The sequence below is a fragment of the Tinamus guttatus genome, unplaced genomic scaffold (genome assembly GCF_059628265.1).
Source record: "Tinamus guttatus ecotype Peru unplaced genomic scaffold, ASM5962826v1 Tinamus_guttatus_pri_ptg000080l, whole genome shotgun sequence".
In the NCBI taxonomy this organism is placed as follows: domain Eukaryota; kingdom Metazoa; phylum Chordata; class Aves; order Tinamiformes; family Tinamidae; genus Tinamus; species Tinamus guttatus.
Window position 1 is genome coordinate 3,869,773 of NW_028288614.1, and position 22,891 is coordinate 3,892,663.

General features: G+C 35.3%; 1 protein-coding gene across 1 annotated transcript in view; it reads left to right on the forward strand.

The window, feature by feature from the left end:
• Positions 1-2,103: 2,103 nt before the first annotated feature.
• Positions 2,104-22,891, forward strand: part of APOB (apolipoprotein B) — a 36,114-nt gene continuing 15,326 nt past the window's right edge. The window contains exons 1-24 of the mRNA XM_088520137.1: positions 2,104-2,191; positions 4,006-4,044; positions 6,240-6,355; positions 7,208-7,353; positions 8,338-8,491; positions 8,674-8,829; positions 10,019-10,143; positions 10,335-10,420; positions 11,278-11,497; positions 12,572-12,799; positions 12,977-13,094; positions 13,218-13,364; positions 14,424-14,635; positions 15,014-15,251; positions 15,775-15,951; positions 16,268-16,459; positions 16,576-16,743; positions 17,849-18,060; positions 18,628-18,810; positions 19,009-19,130; positions 19,803-20,013; positions 21,320-21,495; positions 21,633-21,820; positions 22,133-22,278. Coding sequence (XP_088376263.1) covers positions 2,134-2,191; positions 4,006-4,044; positions 6,240-6,355; positions 7,208-7,353; positions 8,338-8,491; positions 8,674-8,829; positions 10,019-10,143; positions 10,335-10,420; positions 11,278-11,497; positions 12,572-12,799; positions 12,977-13,094; positions 13,218-13,364; positions 14,424-14,635; positions 15,014-15,251; positions 15,775-15,951; positions 16,268-16,459; positions 16,576-16,743; positions 17,849-18,060; positions 18,628-18,810; positions 19,009-19,130; positions 19,803-20,013; positions 21,320-21,495; positions 21,633-21,820; positions 22,133-22,278 — 3,818 coding nt within the window. The 5' untranslated portion in view covers positions 2,104-2,133. The remainder of the gene's footprint in view (positions 2,192-4,005; positions 4,045-6,239; positions 6,356-7,207; positions 7,354-8,337; positions 8,492-8,673; positions 8,830-10,018; positions 10,144-10,334; positions 10,421-11,277; positions 11,498-12,571; positions 12,800-12,976; positions 13,095-13,217; positions 13,365-14,423; positions 14,636-15,013; positions 15,252-15,774; positions 15,952-16,267; positions 16,460-16,575; positions 16,744-17,848; positions 18,061-18,627; positions 18,811-19,008; positions 19,131-19,802; positions 20,014-21,319; positions 21,496-21,632; positions 21,821-22,132; positions 22,279-22,891) is intronic.

Consider the following 22,891-nt stretch of genomic DNA (forward strand, 5'->3'; position numbering starts at 1 on the left):
CATAGAGCACCAGGGAATAGGTTGCCTTTTGGAGTTGATGTAATGTCTGTGTTGTCATCAAACACGTCATTCTTAAGTAAGTTTGATGTGTCTGACATCCTTTCTGTTTTCAGATCTGCATGATATCCATCTACCTCTCTTTGTCATATAGAGTGCAAAGCCAGAGGAAGGTGTGATGGCCAAAAGCTAAGTGGAGAAACAAAGAATGACACTGGGATATGATTTAAAACATACTTGTTTGGAAGATGAAGTGTGTTCTGAGGTCAATACTGACAGTTTCACAGAAATAGTTGAAATATACAAACTTTATATTGTCTAGCTGCATGTGACTAATTCCAGTGAACTGAGAATTCCTTGAGAATGGGAATTCCTTAGTGACTGGATAAAGCTGAATAATGACTGAATAGATACAGGATTCTGTGGCACCTGTTGTGAAAAAAACTACTGGCCCTTGACTATGCAATGCAGCAATAGAAATCTGTCACAATAGTGTACTACACCCATGTTACTTGTATGCTTTGGAAATGAGTCATGATTTCCATAATCTATTTATGTCTATACAATACCATATTAATGCAAACAGTCAGCCTCAGTTTGAGGCTGGGTAATCACCTGAAGGCAGTGAGCGAACATGGGCAAAATTTAGAAATAACTAATAAATCTCTGAATGCTGCTCATTCCAAAGCTTTTTATATCTTCAATGCATAAATTAAAAAAATATATTAGATAATAGTGAAAAACTATTGATATCTGAATACAGAGGGGGATCAAATGTCATGAGCAAAAAAAAAAAAAGATATTATTGTACAGCCTTTTACTGGGTAATATCGCATTACAAAGTAAAATCACTGTTACCTATCAAAAGTAAAAAATAATCACTTGTTAATATACATCATCTCTGTAATGTGGTGCCAGCCAAGGACAGAAACAGAATGGGAAAAATGTAAAATACGCTTGTTTTACAGTGCCCCTAATATTTATGCATTGCAGAAAGAAAAAAAGATCTGTAAAAAATCTCTGTGAAGTGGAATATTCTTTAACTAATGTTATCAGGCAAGATCTGAACTATAATGAAGCAAATAGGTCCTTACTGGAAAGTAGATCGCATGCTACATCAGTGCTTTCCATTTGGTTGAACTGATGCTACTCAGAAGTTATGTGGTCCTAATGCATCCTGGAAAGTGTAACCTCACCATGAAGTCCCAGAGAGAAAGGGTGATGAAGAAATAAGATATATGAAAGATAGCTGCAAGGATGCGTGGTGACATCTCAAAGAAACAGAAATTACAATCTAGCTAAGCCAAAATGTAATGTTCGTTTCAACCAGCTAAGTAGAAATACTTTGATTTGGGAATGTCATAACATTTTATTTTGATCAGATATGTGAAAATTAAGAACTTCTTTTTTCATTAAATTTGATTTTCATTAACTATTTCCAGAGTCAATGTTTTTACTCCAGTTACCATTGATAGACATGAGTTAAGATGTAATTCATACTGGAATTTCTCATGACGTAAAATCAGTGTTTTTTTACAGTTTGTATATTCATAAAAAGATTTTTCATTTGTTCATTAAGCTTGTCTTCGTTTCTTTGGATAAATTTTATCTTCCTTATTTTTGCTGTTATTAGCAAGCAAGAAAATGAAATCTAAAAGAATCATTTTCTCAATGTGTATACCCTTTAAACTTCTCAGCCTTTAAACTGACATCATACTGCAGTGATCACTTCTTCCAGACATGATTTATAATTTGTACTTTGTAAATATTCCTATGGAAGTGTGGGAAGTGTATTTGGATAGATTTTTGGGCTCCAGCTGAGGCACTTTGCTTTTAAAAATTGTTAAATTAAAAACAAAACCACATCAACAAAAACACAATGATCTGGAAGGACAACTTTTCTTTGGTGTATGCTCAGGCTTTTGCCTTCAGGGACTCCCAGCAACCAAAGCAGAGCCTCAGTCTGGAACACAGTGAGGATCCGGGACTCTCACCTTTGGACCTTTAGCAATTTGCTCTGAGCTTTCTAAACCGTTTGCCTCAGCTGCTTGCCACAGACTATATAAATGTAGGTCCAAGTCAGAAGGCTCATTCTACCCGAAGAGAGGAGAGCAGCAAGAGGGTTCAGGGCTCACCATGGGCCCTGCGCAGCTCTTGCTGCTCTTGCTGCTGCTCAGCAGTGATGCTCTCACACGTAAGTACCGGCTTTTATGACAAGGATTTTTTTTTTCCTGAACCCAATAAAACAGTAAGAATGCAAAAATGAGCCGGACAGGGACCATCCAATCCGGGAAGATATCAGAGAATGATATGAAAGATGTATAGAAAGATGTCATCTCTTCTCTTTCTAGGACTGCAATCATAGAAGGATCCCCGTGCAGGACTGCAAGTGTTGAATAGTATCTTTGCATTAGTTTTAATGCATTTTGAAATTTATAAGGTGTTCTCATAATTTATATTTGCCTGATTGTTTTTCTGTGGTGTTATCCTTTTCACTTCCATGGAGACAGCATGGTTTACAGTTCAGAATTACTCCAGCTTTTGCTAACCTATTCTGTGGAAACTGTAGAAAAATAAGAATAGTAAAATAAAAAGCATTTCGCAGCTAGTAATGACATTTGAAATACAATTATATATTAAATGGAGATAGTCATCAGTAGTAGAAGTAGAGGGCCAGCAGAGGTTTTTTTTTTTTTTTTTTTTTTAAACTCAGAAAAGATGTAGCCTGGATCATTCTCATTTAGTGGATTGCGAGATACCTTCTTGCTTCCCAGGATTTTTAGAATTCATTACAGTGTTATGTAAGGAACCTTAAGGGGGAAAATCGCTCTGGGGCCGATTATACAGATCTGAACAAATGACTGGTTTTATATGCAGATCAAATCCATTATAAACACCCCTTTGTTGAATGAATGTACTTTTATTGAGTGAACTGATATTACACTATTTTATGGGATGCATTTATTTCTAACCATTATTATAAGTGTTGTTATATTGAGTAATAAGAAAAATTTCCAGTATGGAAACTTAGAAAATCTGAAAGATTTAGACTAAGAAAGTCTGAAAGTCTGAAAAGTTCGTGTGATGTTCCACATGCTTGACATACCATCGAATGGTTGCAATATATTGACTAGATAATTATTATTTTATATTCAAAATAGATAATCGCGTGGGAACTAAACAAATGGAGCAAAAGTTGGAGCGTACGATTGCTGTTCCTTTTAACTTGAATGAGCTTCCAAACAGTGTTTTTTTCCTCAGGAGTAGAGGAATATTCCTCTATATTCCTCCTCTATTCCTCTATAATATTTGAATATTCTCAATATTCAAACTGATTGTCAGAAATAGCATATTCATTATTTTAAACAAAAGATTCAACAAATAAATATTTGTCTTTATTATGAACACTGATTAATGTTTTTTATCTGTCTCTTGCTAATTCCCATTTCTTCTATGTTGTCTGCCTGAAAAAATCCAAGGAAGCTTTAATAGCATAACATTGTCTTATTACTCATCAAAATTGTCATTTTACCAGTGCACAGAAAGCAAAATATAGCCATTCACCCATTATGCAGTATTTCTATGTGTTCAAATAGACTAGAATTTTTAAAGTAAGCCAGCTGTGTTGTACAGTGTATTCCATCTGTCTACATTTTGTGCCTATCATTTATAAACATTTTATTCCATGCATCACAGGACTTTAAAAAAATCTGTTAACACAGAAGCTCTTCCTTCTCAATTTGAATCCAAGTAGTTCAATTCCAAGATCTCAATATCCTACTCTGAACTACTAGTTCACAATATCAAAGCAACTACAATAACTCCCTTTAGTCTTGACTCTGTACCATCGATGTTAATAGGAGCTTCATCTTTTACACCAGTGTGCTAGTAAAAATTGGTAAGGTTTTACACTGAAAATGCAGCATGAACAATTCTATTTCTATGGTCTTTTCTTTATAGCTATAAACTGCTTACACAGTTTTTAATTTTTGTTTTTATTCTTTACAGAAGAAGAAACACCTGAAAGTGGAAACCTCGGCTGTTCAAGTAAGTGATTTGTTGCATATGCTTTTGTTATCTATGTTTATATATTAACTGAATATATTTCAGAGCTTTAATTTTCCCTTTCCATACATCTCTTCCTCTAAAATTGTCAAAACAAAAGTGACGGCAGTATTCTGAAATTTTTACTGCCATTTATTTTAGAAAATGAATAATCTATAAAGCATGATGCAGGATTTCAGGAGCTTCTTCATATTTGAAAAGTTGAGATTGTGTTGAAAACTTCTAAAAAGCTCCCTTTAAGAAACAGAAACTGCATTTTATTGTTTTATTGATTTCTTTATATGCCCTTTCAGGTGCAAATTCCTTACTGTGGAAATCCCTATTTATCAGATCTGAAGCTTGAGCAATGAGGTTATGTTCATTTCACTTTACCTTAGGCTGAGTCTCACTTTTGCTTTGGCCTTCACAGTGGCTGCTAAACACGCACAATTGCACTTCGATATCTAACTAAATATCTGTAGAATAAATGATCAACTCAACAGCAATTTATTAAAACTAGTTGAGACTCAGGAAATGCTGACATTATACCCCGTCTTTATAATAAACTGAAGATGACTTGCTTGGTTAGACACAGAATGTTCTATCCTAGGGTCAAAGTATCAGATAAGTTGTTTCGTTCTTTGGCCCTTACGATATTCAGACTATTTTTCCTTGTTGGATACTTTAGCACCATCTCCAGGCAATCCAGTTTATTTCAACTGAAACCAACAAAAAGGAGTTTTCTGTGCTTCTCTGCAAATTTCTTGTGTATTTTTAATACAACAAATTATTTGGTATTTGCATTTCCAGTTTTTACCACTTACCTATTCCCTTACCATTGATTTCTGTTAAAAAGCAACAAATCAAGCAATAATCAACCATTTAGTTTTATCATTGTAGATATTGGTGTTCTAAAAATTTCTGAGAATGCACAGTTAAATAATGGCATAATTCAGGATAGCAAAAAGTTCAGAGGAAGTAATAGGAAATGTGGGCTTACACCAAGATGATTTCACCTTTATTTTCTGTAAAAGTGTATCAAGATTCAAATATGTTCAGATGGTCACAGATAACCGCACAGGAGCGACGTAAGAAAGTGCTTGTTCACTCCAGCATCCCAGTAGTGACACATTCCCAGAGAGTTGCTCAGTCCGGGCAGAGACGGCCTTAACTTCTGGATGTGTAACAGCTAAACTGCTCTAACACAATCACTTAAAATACCTGATCTTTCTTTCAGTTTAAAATGATGCCTGTAAACATAATGGGAGTGAATTTTACTTGAGGATGTTGTTTGATATGCATTAGATGTTCCAGACATCAAGGATCCTGTTTTCCTCTATCTAGTGCTGAGCAAAATTATTCTTTTCCTTATGGTCCTATTACCACATTTATTCATGCTTGTATGATTTACTGTTATAGCTCAATTGCCTCTGCAGGCAGCAGATGCAGATTAAGTACAGGCAAAATTCATCCCTTTGAGAAAAAAACGTTTTGAGTTTTGAGCCTTCCTTTAATCGTAAGAGAGACGGCTCAACAAATACCTCCTCCTGGCTTATTCTTACTTTAGAACTTAGTAATTTTACCTTGTTCTGTATCTCTTTATATAAATAAAATTCCTGTCCTCAGATTTAGTGAAATTCACAGATGCATTGAGTGAATTCACTGTAGTAGATGATATTTCAGGAAAGACAGGAACAGGCTGATATTCTGTAGATTTGGGTGAAATGATGAAGAGCAATGCTGATTTTGAAGTTCTGTCCCTTTCTATGCTTATTTGTTTTCAGTTTTAGCCATGTGACTTAGATAAATCTACTCCTTGGTATTTGTTTGAATTATGATGCAATAGTCTGAGCTGAAGTGAATCATTTATTTGCAATTTAAAAACTACCATTTGTTTGGCTCAATTAATAAGCAATGTAGTTATTTTGAAAACAGGTATACTAAATATCCATGTCTTATGTTTTCTCATTTACGCTTTTGTAATTAATTTTATTGAGGCATGATTTTAAGGCCAGATGGGGTAATATTGTCAGGTCTTCTCCTAATACATTCTCCTAAAACAATTAGGATAGTTCTCACACTTCCTTTATATGTGCATTCATTTGAGTCAAACAACATTAGCTAAGGACGTTTTGTGAGGATCTACAGAGGCATATCCTACAGAAGTCATTAAAACACACCTGCTTTTCTAATCGCAGAAGATGCAACCAGATTTAAACACCTCAAGAAATACGTTTACTCATATGAAGCAGAAACATCAAATGGAATCACCGGAACAGCGGATTCTCGGAGTGGTTCAAAGATCACCTGCAAGGTAAGGAAAAAGGAGTAAACACAACTCACTGGGACTGTTGACCTAATAATGTTGGAGCTGGCAAACAGGGAGTGCTATTCAGTATTTTCTCCACCAGGACCATTCCTTGGAATTCGAGAGGCCTGAAGACTAAGCCCTTGCTTTTATAAACAGGAGACACTGAAAGTGGCGGAAGTCTTCATGCCAGTACATGAATTAATGCATTTAATACTTACCTAACTTTTAAGGGTACAAGAGGCAAGATCTGATGTTTCAGCCTCACTTGGCACTCAGGAAGAGTCTACCAAATAACAGTGCCAATCGAACAGTTCAAGAGATTGAACAGAGACAGCTCATTGAATCCATCAAGACTGCTTCATAGCTCATTGGTGATGACTGTCAAGGCGGGATTGGGGCTGACTATTGTGTGTACCTGTCACAATCTATCTCCTTCAACCTTCCTCAAAACTTCAACATTTTTTTTAATGGAGTAACTGCAGTGTTTGTTTGTTTGTTTGTTTGTTTGTTTTTTAGCACACACTATTCGAACAGAGTCATAAATCTACATACTACTCAAGTTTTCATATAGGGTATAGGGATCTTCTAGTACTATGAAGATCCAGAATCTAGATTACTTGTTTGCATATCTCATACCCTTAGCAAAGCAAGTAACTGTTTTCTCCCTAAAGTTACCTTACCTTAGAGCTAAGCTTAGAGCTGCTTAGAGAACTTTGGAATCTTTCCCAAGAGCTGGTGTCAGCATGACTCCGACACTTCACAAACTCAGGGAAGACTATTTTTAAGACATGGACTGATTGATCCTGGAAACATGATAATGTGAAAAGGATAAACACATCGTATTTCTGTTTTCAGGTTGAACTGGAGGTACCACAGCTATGCCACTTCATCCTGAGGACAATGCATTGCTCCCTGAGGGAGACATTCGGAGTTGACGCTGAAGGAAGGGCCATGCTAAAAAAGTCAAAGAACTCTGAGGACTTTGCAAATGCTATGTCCAAGTAAGCCAGACAGCCATTATTGATACTTGTAGCATTAAATTTAAGGAGGTTGTGATGTTGCAATCTGGCCTGCCTATGTTGTCCTGAATTTAGAACACATTTTGGTATTAAGATGGCAGGTTTGTAAGACAGTTCTAGAACAGGACTCTCCGTAATATAAATTAGGCCGATATAAATGACCAAGAAATTATAGGTGAAACTACTGTATAGTCCCCTGAAAGACTATTGCATATGGAATGTTCTTTCATGTAAGCAAATTCTCGAATGACTGTCTTCAGCCTTTTTAAGATTGCTTTCCATTGCTGACTTAGTACAAAGACTGTGCAATAGAAAGGCATTTGAGGCTGAAGTCCAGTCCTATCATGATCTTTAATGACCTCTACAACTTATCTTTTCCTTACTTATCTGCTTTCGTAACTTACTGCCACTACTCCCTCTACCCAACCCATGCTTCACCCTGTCTGTGCATGTTTTACTCATGCACCTTTATACTGGTTTCAGTATGCTTTCCTGCCCAGTTGCTCTTGTGTTTCACAAACTGTAAAATCTCAACATAATTTGAGACAGTGTTAAAATATGAATTCGGGAAAACAATCAAAGTTTTATTTAGAAGTTTCAACCAGACAAAATCCCCCCATCCTTTTGTAGTCTATTGCAGTAGTTAATAATTACCTCTTTCTAAAAAATGACTTATCTCCTCTCTGAATTTGTGCAACTTCAACTTCCAGCCATTGCTTTTGATATTTACTTGCCCCAGATGACACAGGCTGGTGGTATCAGAATGTCCTTGGCCAGGATTTTTGCTGGGAAAGACCTACTTTATAGTAGCAGTGCTTAATACTAGTAAAATAACAATGAATAGTAAATAATAACAGACCAAGATAAACATGATGCTTTAGCTATAGTAGCACTTAATTGATATCATACTCTTCACTGGTGAGTTTAATATGGTTTCATACTAATACTAGGCCTTTTTTTGGTCAGGCATGAGCTAAAATTTAACATTCAAGATGGAAACAATGTCAAGCTGTATCCCGAGAAGGATGAACCTCTGAATGTCCTGAATCTCAAGAGAGGGATCATTTCAGCTCTCCTTGTGCCAACAGAAACAGTAGAAAATGTAAAAACAATATCCATGGTAAGTGCTTTTAGAAGCATTCATTTTCTTTCTTCAGCAAAGGGAACAAACCACACTTAGTAGGCTTTCTCCCAAACATCATATTCAAAAGACTTAGAAATTCAAATGCGAAAGGGTGCATTTTTGACCAAAATAATGCTTGACATCATGAACAAGGATACTAATTTCTTCCTTATTTCCAGGACACTGTATATGGAAAGTGCGATAGTGAAGTTGAATTCAAATCTAGGAAAGGAAATGTTGCTGAAGATATTTCAATTAACAGGGACCTGAAAGTCTGTGAAAACTTCAGTCCCATCAGAGATTATGTCAGCCCCATCGCCATTGTAAAGGGACTGGTAAGTATACCTGTAAAAATTCTAAGATACAACATTCTTTACCCACTTAAAATGATATACAATTACTAATTTGGGGCTTCAATAGATCTTCTGCATCCTTATGTAAGAACGGAATGTAGTCTTGGTGTCAGTCAATGGAGAAGAACTAATACAGAGAAAAAGAGTTTATTGACCTTTAATCTTCTCATGAATTTCTTTAAGTTACTTTTAGAGGGGAACTTTTCATAGACCAGTTTCAATGTCAGTGTTAGTACTATTTAGTTAGTACATGCTAAAGTATAATACTTTATTAGATCACATACTTTGTTTTTGGGTGAAATTTTTCAACTTTTCTATTTATTTTATGTAAACCAAGTAGTCCACCAGAACCCTGATATTTATGCATTATAGAGGAAATAAATAGGTTTAAATGTCCTGATCTAAGTGGTTTGACAAATCCCAGTTTCTGAGGCATGTTCAGACTGCAACTTATTCAGCCACATTTAGTGAAGTCTCCAAAATATTTATTTGATGCAAGTTTTTTGAAAGTGAGCAGATAAATGGATGATCAAGGCAACGTGCTTCGCTTTTGTTGAGCACCAAAGAACTCACAGAGATGAACCTTGATTTCATGGGTTGATAGATGTCTGCATCTATTAAGGCATAGATTTCAGATGATGCTTTTGCTTCAGTTAAGGCATGTGCATCTTCCATGTGGATCTCTAATAGCTAAGCACAAGCTATAGCCTTAATTTACCTCAGTTCAAAGTCAGTCGATCACAAGATACAAATCCATTGGAAATCACACTTTGTAATTTCTGTTGCTTTTACAGTTTGTTGCAGTAATCAGAGTGAAACTATAAAGAACATCAGCTGCTATGAGGGGCATGAATTACTAAAAATTACAAATTAATTTAAATGAATAAGTCCTTTCTCATAGACAGCAGGAGATCCATCATGAAGTAACTACTAAGGCAAACACCTCACTGAAGATTGAGGAAAAATTTCAGTGGGATTCTTGCTTCTGAAGAGAGATAAAAACAAAGTTACTGGCACAGTTTTATTTGGGTATAAAAATGATTCCAGCTAGGCACCACATTTATACCACAATGTGGTATAATTGTCAATATTAAAGTAAAACTATGACAGCGTTTAAAAAGGTTTGTTACATATACTCAACAAAATGACTGCCAAAAACTTTATTTTATAGAACATTCCATTATCTACCCTTCTGAGGAGCACACAATTCTGTCATTACAATATTGATGCAAAGAAAAGGCATATAAGAGATGCTGTCTGCAGTGAAAAACACCTGTTTTTGCCTTCCTCATACAAGTAGGTTGCACACTACTTATTGTTATCTTTTCTATGTATATATTCATTTTGAATAGTAATCTATCAAAGTCTGACTTAAATCCCACATAGTCCCTTTGTTCTTATGGAGGCATGGCAAGATGTCTCAAAAGATTGGACTCAGCTAAACATTTAGAGTCAACTAAAGGACTGTATTTTTCTTTGTTTACTAGAAATCGCTACGGAGTGATGACAGAAGTCAACCAGACATTAAAGCTTGAAGATACCCCTAAGATCAATAATAGAAATTTTGATGGAGGTACCTCTGCAGTTTTGAATAAATATCAAATGAAAATACAGAGACAACATATTTTTGAACAATTACGCAATTGAAAATGTATATGAGGGGAACAAAACAATTCACATTTTTAATGAAATTCAATAAATGTAGCCAGAAAACATTGGGAGGGAATTGGGGAAAAAAGTTTTATTTTTTCTTTTTTTAATTAATTTATTCATTTTTAATTAAATTGGTCTTTATATATTTTTTTCCAATTAATCTTTATATATTTTCTAGATATCTTGAAAAATAATCTTTTTGGAAATAGGCTTAACAACACATTCTTTGTTAGTCATAATTTTGCTCCTCAATTTTTGGCTTCAGCTACCAAATCTGAGTGACTCATGATTGCTACACCTTTGTTTCTGAAACAACATTTTTGTTGTATTTTTTAAGCTAAACTCTTCTTAGTGGTGGCTAGTGACAGGACAAGGGGTAATGGGGTATAAATATACACAGGAAGTTCCATCTCCATATGAGGAAGAACTTTTTTCTGGGAGGGTGACAGAGTCCTGGAACAGGCTGCCCAGAGAGGCTGTGGAGTCTCCTATTCCTGTTAAAAGTTAGAAAATCAAACCCTGTTAAATATAAAAAGTATTTAGGGAATCATCTTCAGGAAAAATTTAAGATTTATACAAATAGGTACCATTATACTTTTGGGACAATTACATTTAAATTCCATTCTACTATTTTTAGAAACTGTTCAACTATTAACTTCAACTGGTATCATATAAAGTAACCTATAGAGATTACATTTATACTAAACATATGTCAGAGGATAAACACTAGCATACCGCCTTGATAAAGATATCAAATATAGCTTTTCTAATTGCTAGATGAACTGGAAGAGAAAGGACTTGCACTGGAAAGTACAGATGCAAAATTTCCCAAGCAAGAGGATAGTGTTCTGAAAGCTCTTCAGGAACTGCAAAAACTTTCAGTCTCCCAGCAGAACCAGCAGAGAGCAAGACTCTTTTACAAGTTCGTTTCTGGACTTAGAAGTTTACACAATGCCAGTCTTGGCTCTCTTGTACCAAAGATGATGGAGACTTCCAGGTATGCTACTACATTGCATAGTGCAAATCCAACATGTCAGTGTCATAGTAAATCAATTCTGAAGTTGACTATTTGCTTCAAGTGGTTTTAAATTATAGGCTAATAAGATGTAAACATTGGCTAGAAAGGTGACTATCATATTACTTCTCTAGAGAGAAATAAGGAAAGCATGGGAAAAAAAAAAGAAATTAATATTTTTCCCTGTCAGAAATGCTCAAATGTTAATAACAAAATGAACATATATGAAAACAGTAAAAGAATTTAAACAGGTCTGAATGCTCTAGAATTCTGTAAAGAGATAGCCTTTTTCATCATTAGCTGCTCAAATATTTCTAGTTAATTGGAGAAGCTCTCATAAAGGAAACGCAGTTGAATATAGCACAGGTTAAAAACCCTAGGCAGTGCTGTTTTTCTCTTCCACCACCCCATCTGAGGATGTATGCCTGATACAATTATGAGAAGATGTTAACATGACCAAATATCTGCAGAAAATTCATCCAGTTTCCTTGAAGGACAAGGATGTTAGTTCCAAACTCCAGTCCTGACTTATATTAAAGAATGCAGCTGAGAAAGTGAAATTTTTGGAGATAGGGGAGAGCATGTGTCTTTAATCTTCCCCATTCTCTACCTCCCAGCCCTTGCTGTTCCTGCCCTAGCTGAGTGTAATTCAGTTTGCACATACTTGTGTCCTCAGTCTGTAGAGAGACTAAAGCCTCAGTCTGGTTCATTGTATTGTAACAGTTAAGGGGATGGGAAAGTGTGATGTGTTTGTAGAAAAAAGACGTAGTCTATGTAGTGATAGCATTGTTAATACTTTCTTGTTGTCCATGAAAGCCATGTTATTAGTATAATTTGTAAAACTAAGAAGCTTATTTTTGATAAATATATGTGATTTGCTTCCAGGCCATACATCACAGGCATGCCAAGGCATACATAGGCATGCATCGCTTGCATTAACACACCAAATTAAATGCACTGAATACTTCTTTCATTCAACTTCTTTCAAACATGCACCACGGTTGGGTAACTAACTGCAAGCCAGGAATTGATCTGAGCCCTCTCTTTTTCTTTCAGTTCCCTCACAGTCCAGGCCCTGACTCAGTGCGGGACTCCAGAGTGCTACAGTGCTGTCCTCCAGATACTGAGAACGGGCGATGTGAATCCATTTGTGACAGACCTGGTCACATACACCCTGGGACTGCTGCCTTCTCCATCTGCTGAAAGAATACGGGAAATTCTTAACATGGCCCAATATCGGCCAAGTAGAGCTTCGTTTTATGGCTTGAGTCACTCTGTTAATAAGTGAGTATTGACAGTACCTGGTTTTATGAAATAATCTCAGTAAGGCACTAAAATCTCCAGAATAAACATTAAGATTAGTTGGTTTTCCAACATTTTTTATCGTTCCTGTGAGTTAGCTCTTTGGAATTAAAAAAAAAATCTCCCCTTTGTTTCCAATGTGTTTCTCTCTCTGCTTAGGTTCTACAACGAGAAGCTAACTGTGACAGAAGAAATAACAGATGTTGCAGACTTCATGATATCACTCCTTGGCACTGAATGCTCTGGGGATGAAGAGCTCACTTATCTCACACTCAGGGTATTTTTATTTGCTTCTCCCCTTATGCATGCTACTATTATAGATTATTGCATACATATTACTGTCTTCCTGTTGGTGGAGAAAAAGATATTTATCATATTTCTGTGTTTTTATCACTGACAGGCTATTGGAAACATGGGCACAGTAATGGAAAAAGCTAAACCCAACCTGAAATCTTTACTTAAGACATGTATCAGAAATGAAGCTGCATCACCTTCAGTTCAAAAAGCAGCCATCCAGGCGTTCAGAAAAATGACTATTACAGAGGAGGTAAACTGGATCACAAAAATTGGCAGAAACTGTTTACAATTCACTTTAACTTAACTGTTCACCTAAATAATTGAATAAATCAAGATGTCCCTATTATTGCATATTTTGCTATCTCCTGTGTAGTTATCCACAGCTTTTCTAGAATGCCTTTAATTTCCATCCAAACATCTGAGAAGTTCTGCAGGATTGTGATTTAATGCACACTGCTCCTTTGAAATGTAGCTGCTTTACACAGCTGCAGTTTAAAGGGAAAGTTTTAATATGTTCTTTTAAAGATATCTTAAATGGTGCTGTCCCTATTTAAAGGTGATTTAAGGAATTACTCCAGATTTATAGGTATTTAACTAAAAACAGAGAAAAAAAAATGAGTTCCCTATTTTAGATTGGCAGTTGATTACTGTCATTATCGTACTACCTAGATTTATGTTTAAATTACAGTAAAATAAAAACATCTTGTAGAGAATAGGTGTCATTACACAGAATATTTCAGGTAAGTATAACAAATGGCAGTTTCAACATCAACAGGTTCCTACTATAAAAGACAAGAGAAGGGAGGCTTGTGAACTTGGGAGCCTTCAAATAGGTCATCAGATTCAGTTCCATTCAAAGCATTTTAAAATTAAATATTTTTCAGAGAATGATTTTTTATCATTTTCAAACTATTCTTTTTATCTTCAGAAACAAAATCTTATTTCCAAAAATTAATTTTCAAAATTTGAGATTTTTTCTTCAGGTCAGAACACTTCTTATTCACAACAATTAAAAGTAATCATTTTAAACAAAAAATTAACCCGATAGATACGAGATGAAAGAATCAGCTTCATTAAAACCATAATATCTATGAAAATTCATATCAAAAGAAACTTTATCAAGGTAGAATCAGCAAAACACTCTTAGTCAGTGATAGAAATAGAGGTCTTTGTGGTTATGCAGTCTTGAAAATATTGCATGAATGTCATTCTGGAAATTATTTGACCCATTATAGTCCAAAAAATTTTGGCAATATCATCTACTTGCCAGCTGATCAGTGCAAAATCTACCTTCCTCTGTTTAATATAGGACCGTGCAGCTCTTCTGAAAGTATTCAATGAAGGGGATGCACATGCTGACAAACGTCTGGCAGCTTATCTCATACTGATGAAAAATCCTTCTCCAAGTGATCTCACCAAGGTTGTAAGAGTCCTGACAAAGGAGAGAAATGAACAAGTGAAAAGCTTTGTTGCCTCACATATTGCCAACATCTTAAACTCTGAAGAAGCAGGCATTGAAGAGTAAGTAAAATTAAATGATATGCTGATCATACGGGAAGAAAAAAATTCTGATCCAAATTGCAGTGATGGTGTTTCGGTGATTTTCTATCTCTTTTTTTATATTTGTTTCCATGCTTATTTTCATTGTTTGAACAAAGGAAAAGAAAAATAACCTAAAAGAAAGAACATCAGCTGGGTAAATCTATGGCTTTGTCAGAGCAGTGATGGCTTACAGTCTTTTTCTTAGTTTTGTTTTTACTGTCAGGATGCATACAGAGCCAGCCATTTTCAATCATCTCAGTTGTATGAATATCTACAAGTGACACAAGATATCTCAGAATTAGGGCTAACTGTTTTTTGGTATGTATACTAATCATGTTTTCTTTACCACTCTCTTAGTCTGAAAAGCAGAGTAGAAGAAGCCCTGAAAGGAAACGAGATTCCAACAGCCAAGGATTTCAGAAAATTCTCACAAAATTATCAGATTTCCAAAAGAGTTTCTCTACCTGGACTTGATCCCATCTCTGCCAAAGTAGAAGGAAATGTGATATTTGAGCCAAACACTTATGTTCCTAGGGAGACTATGTTAAAAACCACCCTGAGTCTGTATGGATTTCACCCAAGTGATATCTTCGAGGTATAGCAAAATCTTTTGCTATTATGCAGCTGTTGCTTTTCTCATTTCTGTTTGCTTATAGCAATGTTCTATGAATAATGTATTTTTTTTGCAAGTTTTGGAGAAAAATCCCATGATCACTGTGCTTACAAGGAGACTCATCGGGATTTAGAGCACACATACACTATGTGATGTCAGTTGCTGGTGGATGGATGGACCATCTTGTTGGGTCACTAAAGACCTCAGCTAGGGGACAGCTGAAACCACCTGTAGCAAATAGACTTGCTAAGGAATCACTGATGTATTCATAGTAGATTCTAATTGAGCTCCAGCCTATATTGAGGTTTTATGTTGGGCCTCTCCTCAAAAATAAAATTATTCATAAAATCTAGCATTCTGTTCTGTTGCATATTTTCTCTCAAGAATCAGAGAACTTTGATATATGTTTTAAATGTATAATTTGTTCTCCAAAAAGTCTTTTTGTTGTAGGGCCCTAAAAAAGTATAAAACTCTCTGACTTAGGGTATTGTTTTATACATTTCAGCTTGGCTTGGATGGAAAGGATTTTGAACCAACACTGGACGCTTTTTTCGGAGAGAAGGGATTTTTCCCAGACACTGCAAGCAAAGCTTTGTACTGGGTTGACGGCAGAGTTCCAGAAAAAGTTTCCAAGGCACTCTTTGACTATTTTGGTTATTCCCAGGATGGCAGACAGGAACAGGTACAGACTGAAAGTGTTCTTTGCACAGCACTGCATTATTGTCTGTACACACTAATTACAGTACTTACAACAAATATTGTTTCTGAGCCTTTTCTCCTTCTAATAAGCTAAAACAGAAGTTCTTACTAATATTTAACATATTTGGGAAGGCCTGTGTTTGAGGGAGCCGAGTCTGCAAGAAGTGCATGTTTGGTTTAGCTTAATTTCTCTAAGTAACAGCTCTCGATATTCACACAGATTCACACAGATTCTCGTAATCACACAGATTTCTCATAAATCTGTTTCATTTTATGCTGCTTTTTGTATGAATTTTCAGGATATGATGAACGCAATAATCCTTAACCTTGAAAAACTCATAAAAGAATTGGGCAACAAGAAAGTTCCTGAAGGAAGGGCATATCTGAGAATCTTGGGAGAAGAACTTGGATACATGAAACTCAATGATTTCAAATTGCTGGGAAGCATGATTTTGAAGAGCATTAACACTGTTCAGGGTATTCCAGAAATGGTATGTTTCTGATGTACCAATGAGTATTTTGTTTTCGTTTTGTTTTCTATCAGATTTTTTAAGTGTAGGTTTCATGTAGAGATTTATTAATGCCCGTTCCCTTTTTTGTTTCTCAGATTGCACAAGCCATCTCAAAAGGTGCTGACAGGGACTTATTTGTGCACTACATGTTTATGGACAATGAGTTTGAGCTCCCAACTGGAGCAGGTTTGCAGCTGAAGTTTGCTTTGTCTGGAATAGCGACACCTGGGGCCAAAGTAGCTGTGAAGCTTCATCAAAAGAGCGTAAGTCTCAGTTGTGCACCTGATAATAATCTACAAACTTGCAATAAAACTGTAATGCCAACAGAATTGTAAAGACTATGAAATACTCTTAAAAAAAAAGGAAAAAAAAACTTATCATCATCACCAGATAAGTTTATTTTAATGTGAATGTCATTCACAAAAATAAGGCACATATCAAGTATGAGATTACAAAATTTATGAAAGAAATTTAGCTTAATGACTTTTTAAAAATAATCTTTCTGTATTTCTCACTCTTACTAATCTCAAATGAGAATAGTGCAAGATCTACAATGTGAATTTGCCATGCAAAACAGTTAATAAAATTTTCAATTAAAAGAAACATTAAAAGTTAAATTAAATTAAAAAGGTCTGGATCTGAAATGAAACATCTTTATTTTAAAATTCAAAAAATTAAAGGGTATGTGAAATTAAATGAATTCTCAGGCTAAAATGAATATTTTTTAATGTCGTTAATCATTATTTTGACCTAATTTATTCAATATTTTATATACATTTCTCAATGCTTCAGCTGACCTAACCTTTTATTTTCCACTGTAGGCACTATTTAAATAAATAGAAAAATAAAAATGTGCTCAGATTTAGTTTTCCTTGCCTTATTTTTTTTTTCTGGAATTTCATTCTGTTTGCTCTTTCTGTAATGTCCAAACCAAAAGCTTGAAAGTAAGCTCTTTTTTGTTTAGGGGAATTCAAATTTTGGATCTATTTCTATTTTGTCAAATAATTTAGTCATTGTTTTTGAAAATTATTATCATTCTTCTCCATTGGAAAATTGGTTTTGACTTCAGCTTTAAAAACAGATGCAAATAGTTGCATGTATAAAATCTTTCTGCAGCAGAACTACTTCTGCAGTAAGGTAAGATTTCCTAGGGTTATCAGCTTGCTGTATTGGTTATATTGCAGCTATAACTTTTCTCTCCCCTTAGTTTATATAGCGAGACTTAGGAATCGAATATATTGAATAGCAATGTCAATTGTACAAAACCAAGCTCTAGGTTATCAAGAATAATGAAAACATTGCTTTTCTATAAGATTAATAAGAAAAGTATTGGGCAAATAAATATATCATTTTGTTTTTATCACACAGATGCAAGCAGAACTCATTGCTAAACCTTCTGTAGCAATAGAGTTTGTAACACACCTGGGAATAAACATGCCTGAATTTGCTAGAAGTGGTGTGGAGATGAATTCCAACATATTCCATGAGTCTGGAATTGAAGCACATGTTAGCATGAAAGCTGGACAGCTGAAGCTCAGCATTCCTGCTCCAAAGACTCCGACAAAACTCCTAAGCATCAGGTAATGAAAAATGCCAAGCCTCTGTCCTTGCTTCTCTTCTTGATTCTTATTCTGATGGAATTGAGGGGTGGGTGCAGGCGTGAAAAGATTTTCAGATCAGAAAAATCTCAGACATTGTAAAACTGGGATAGCTACTTTTGTAGGATAGGTGAATGTCCCAAATTATAGGGGTGACTGAAAGGCAGGGTTTACAAATTCTTTAATTTATCATTCAATACTGTAATTTTTGTCAAGATCCTTAGCATTTCTGCATCTTTATTTTCTTTTGCATAAGATGATTATCACAGCAATAAATATTTTAGATTGAAATTAAATGAATTGCATATATTAATTTCAGAGAGATGAAAGTCTCAGTACACGGAATTGTAATTATCTATCTATAATAGTACTTGTAACAATAATACTCAATTTGATATTTTAAGCCCTAAAGAGCCCTTTATTTTATAAAGCCCCAACCAGAGTAATTTTTTTTGTTGTTTTCCAGAAATTAGCCCCATTGATAGGTTTTACCAACTTAGTATCTACATACCTGTCCTGGGAATGCTAACGTTCATTTTCCTGTTCTAGCAACACACTACATTTGGTGTCTCCAACAAAAACTGAAGAGATTCCACCTCTGATTGAGAACAGAGAATCATGGACTTCTTGCAAGCCTTTCATTACTGGTCTAAATTTCTGCACCAATGTATTGTACTCCAATGCCAGTGTCACTGAGTCAGCTCCATATTACCCGCTGACCGGAGAAACCAAGTAAGTCAAACCAACTTGGGCTGTATCTGTTTTGCATTAAGAAACATACTAAGCTCTGTAAGACTTGGTATCTACAGTATCCTCTCACATATTCTAATAATAGATCAGTAGGAGCAGCTTAGAAAGCTAGTAAGATCTGAATGATTTCTCTTGTCATAACCAAATTATTTACATGAGATTTATTTATTCCTTTTCTAGATTTGAAGTTGAAATAGTTTCCACAGGTGAAGTGAAGCAATACTCTGCAAGCGCTAACTATGACCTGCAGAGAGAGGGAAACGACCTGGTAGACACCTTAAAGTTTGCTCTCCAGGCAGAAGGTAAGAAACTCAAAAAGCAATATGGTTTAGCTCAGTTTTGAATTGCAACATTGAGGTGTGAGAAGCTTTCCTTTTTTTTTTTGGTGAATAAATCATCCTAATAGAACTACTTGTAATGTAAAATAGAATACCATTCCACTCAATATGTGACAATACTTTCACTCATTTAACTTCACGTACACAATTCCAGTGCAAGGTCTTCCTGATCAGATGCAGGTTTTATATAATAAAAATGCTTTCCCATCTTAAAAACAACAACAAAAAAAAAAAACACTGATATCATTGAATGAAGTAATAAAAAGGAGAAATTAATGGGTTCTATATAAGCAAGAGAAAAATGGCATTTCTGGTAAAATATGATAATAACTGCCTACCAACAGAGAAGAATGCCATCAACAGCACTTTTTCAAAGGGATACTCTGTGGAAGAGCAAGTTTATATAACAAGAATAGAGAATATAGAAGAATATAGCAAGAATTGACCAGTGAACTGGTCAATAATGATTTAGAAAATGAAGAGAAAAAAGATAAATCAGTTTGTGATTCGGACTCATCACATGCTGATTTATATCTTCAGGCTGATATTAATTTCTTCTTTTCCACTTTAGAAAAGTCCAGGAAGTTGTGAAAAAAGTCCATAGTTGTGAATAACTAAAGTAATTTTTTTTTTCAGGTGTAAAGCAGCATGAGGCCACATTGACCTTCAGGTACAACAGGCACAGGAGAATTTTGACCAGTGATGTCCGTGTTCCAGATATTGATGTTGACTTTGGTACAAACTTCAGAATTATTGATGAATCTGTTTCTGGGAAGAAAGCATATACCTTAATCTTAGATTTGCTAAACAAGAGGGTACCTGAAGCTACTCTTACTGGACAAATAAGGTAAGCCAGGAAACCATTTAAACTTTCCCAGATACCATTGAATAAGATAGCTGAGGGTGTTTTAAAGGTAGAATAAAAAAAGGGAATAATATCCCATTTAGGAGAAATTACTGAATATACACACACAGAAAAATTTGTCATTTAAATTCTCTTTCATAAACACTTGAAGCATTCTCTTTGTAAACTTCAAAAGATGCACAAAATATATATCTAATACAAAAACTAATTCTAAAGGAAGCATAGGCAATGCATAATACATAGGCATACAGTTGAGCCTTCTTACTATATGTGTAGGTATAATTTGCATTACAAGTTTCTTGAGTTAGTTCTTCCATATTTGTACACAGATGCCTGCAAGAAAGACACTGTAGTACTGTTATTGCAGGTGTGATAGTCCAAGGATATAAACAAGGCATGGTTTGTTCAGAGAGGTATATTTTTGGGGTATATTCAGCTCTAAAAAAAAAAAGTTATTAGGTCTCCCCATGAAGAAATCTAGTGACACTCAACAAAACGAAAAATAAATGAGAGCTTCCTGTAAAAGTTCCCACGCTTCATGATGAGAATATTTCCGGGAACATCTACAGGGGAGCTAACAAAAATGTTCAGCCTGCCAGGGTTTCTGAAATTGTCTGCCTCACAAGCCCGTGGTGAAATGAGCTGATCACATTCTTTAATAAACCTCAATCTTCCATGGAATTCTGTGATCCTGATGGTTCCCCAGGGAGTCTTTGTCTTTGCTGTTCATTGAGAATTGCCTCTGATATCAGTGGGAGCTTTGGACAGATGTCAGGGACCTCAATTCTCTTTCATTTACACTAACATAATATTAGAATTTTGCTCAAGTCAACAAAGTGACAGAAATATAAAATAAATGTGAATAAAGGAAAATGAGGCCCAATGGCATAATGTTTTGTCAAGTGTTTTGTTTCCATTTGATTCATGATTCATGCTTCATATACTTAGTAGAGAATGTGTCTTGAATAAAGAGAGCAGAATTTGATTCAGGTACAACTGAGCCAAGACAGGTAGATATTTCCTTCTGTTTCAGTGTTATAGAATTAATACTGGATTAGTCCTTTGTGTTTCTACACGGCAGCATTATAATCATTTGCTTTAGATTTCCCAAAGTCACCAGTGGGAAAAGCATTCATTGAATCAGAAGGAATGGTAAATCTAATGCCATTTTTTTTATATCACCTATTATGCCCTTACTTTGGATTTAAATGTTGGAATTACTCTTGAAACATAAATAGAAGAGGTAAATGAAAGGCTTTATATGCACCTTGACTTTTCACTTTCTCAGATATGCTGGAATGGAAGAGGCAATGCTAAGAGGCACCCTTTCTATTCCTCGCCTGCAAACCGAACTTAGAACTGAAGCACTGGTTAATTACTCACCGACCAAAGGATATCTTCAGATGAGCTCAGCTGCATCATCTCATGGGAACTCGGTTTCAGGAAGAGTTGTTTTCAGATATGGTAAAGGCAAAAACATGATCCCTGTGTAAAACCTATAAATGTAAACAGCTTAGTACTTTTGTTTATATTAAATCTCAAGTAGAACAAGAATATTTCTGACTTTTGCCATTTTCTGCTTTTAAATTTGTGATTTTCAGATTCTGAGAAAGTTGAACTGGAGTGGAATTCGGGAACAAACGCCGCTGTGAAGAAAATGTCTTCTGCTTTCACAGTTAATCTTTCAGACTACCCGAAAACCTTGCAGAAGCATGCTAATGAACTGCTGGATCAGAAAGTAGCTCATACAGATATGACGCTGCGACATATTGTGTCACAATTCATCGTGGTATGTTTTGGTTTACAGTGGGTATTACCACTTGATCAGGTAGCCCTGATGAATTGTCTCCTCAGAGGATGCCAAAAAGAACTTTATGGGGATGATGTGTGAAAGCAGTGAGATTTAGTATAGTTTGTATTTTCAACTTGGATGCAGCCAGTCACTTTACCAAATGCCTAGTACTCTGTATATGGAGAGTTGCAATAACTTTCAGATAGCTGTTACATAACTGAAAAACTGTTGGAAAGGCCTAAAACTTGTCATTTCACTTTTGCTTTTTATTTGTCCCTTCACTTTGAAACATTTCTCTCTTTGCTGCAGGCAGCGAACACCTGGCTGCAAAAGGCATCAAAAGATGTCCCCTATGCTCAGACTCTACAAGACAAACTAAGTGGACTACAGGACCTGAACATCCAGAAAATGAACCTGCCTGTTATCACCATTCCTGAAGAACTTTTCCTGAAAAGGTAGGGAGAGAAATGACCATAGTCGCACAGAGATATTCAGATCATGTGTCTGATCTCAAAAGAGATATTCATTCATGTGCATGTACTATTTTACTTAACTTTGATTTATAAAATAGTCTAAAACTATTGCAAACAATTCCATAAAATTAGCAAAGAATTTTAAGATTAGAGAGAGGAAATTTTGTAATTGAAATTATGAATGATACTAGGTCAGACAAAACTGATCTACAGACATCACTCCTGCATCATATGAATGCATCTTGAACTACTGCGTTATGCAATGGGAAGTGAACAAAAAAATTCATCATTCAACGATCTTTCCATGAAAGAAGTACTAACGAAACCTAATTTCCTGTACATTGGTGTGCCACATCCCTACAGACCCTTTTTTATTGGCAATAACCAAAGGGTCCCTAGCCCTAATCGCTTTTACAGTTTTTCTCTTCTCTCTGCTACGAAGTTTCACAGAACTTGTATGAATGAAACCTGTGAGGCGCTTACCCTTCTGTCAAATTTAGTAGAAATCATCTGTTATGTTTAAAAACTATAAGGAATAAGGTGTGACCAAGAAAAAGAGAGAGAGAGGCTGATAAGCAGCCTATTCCTTCTGTCT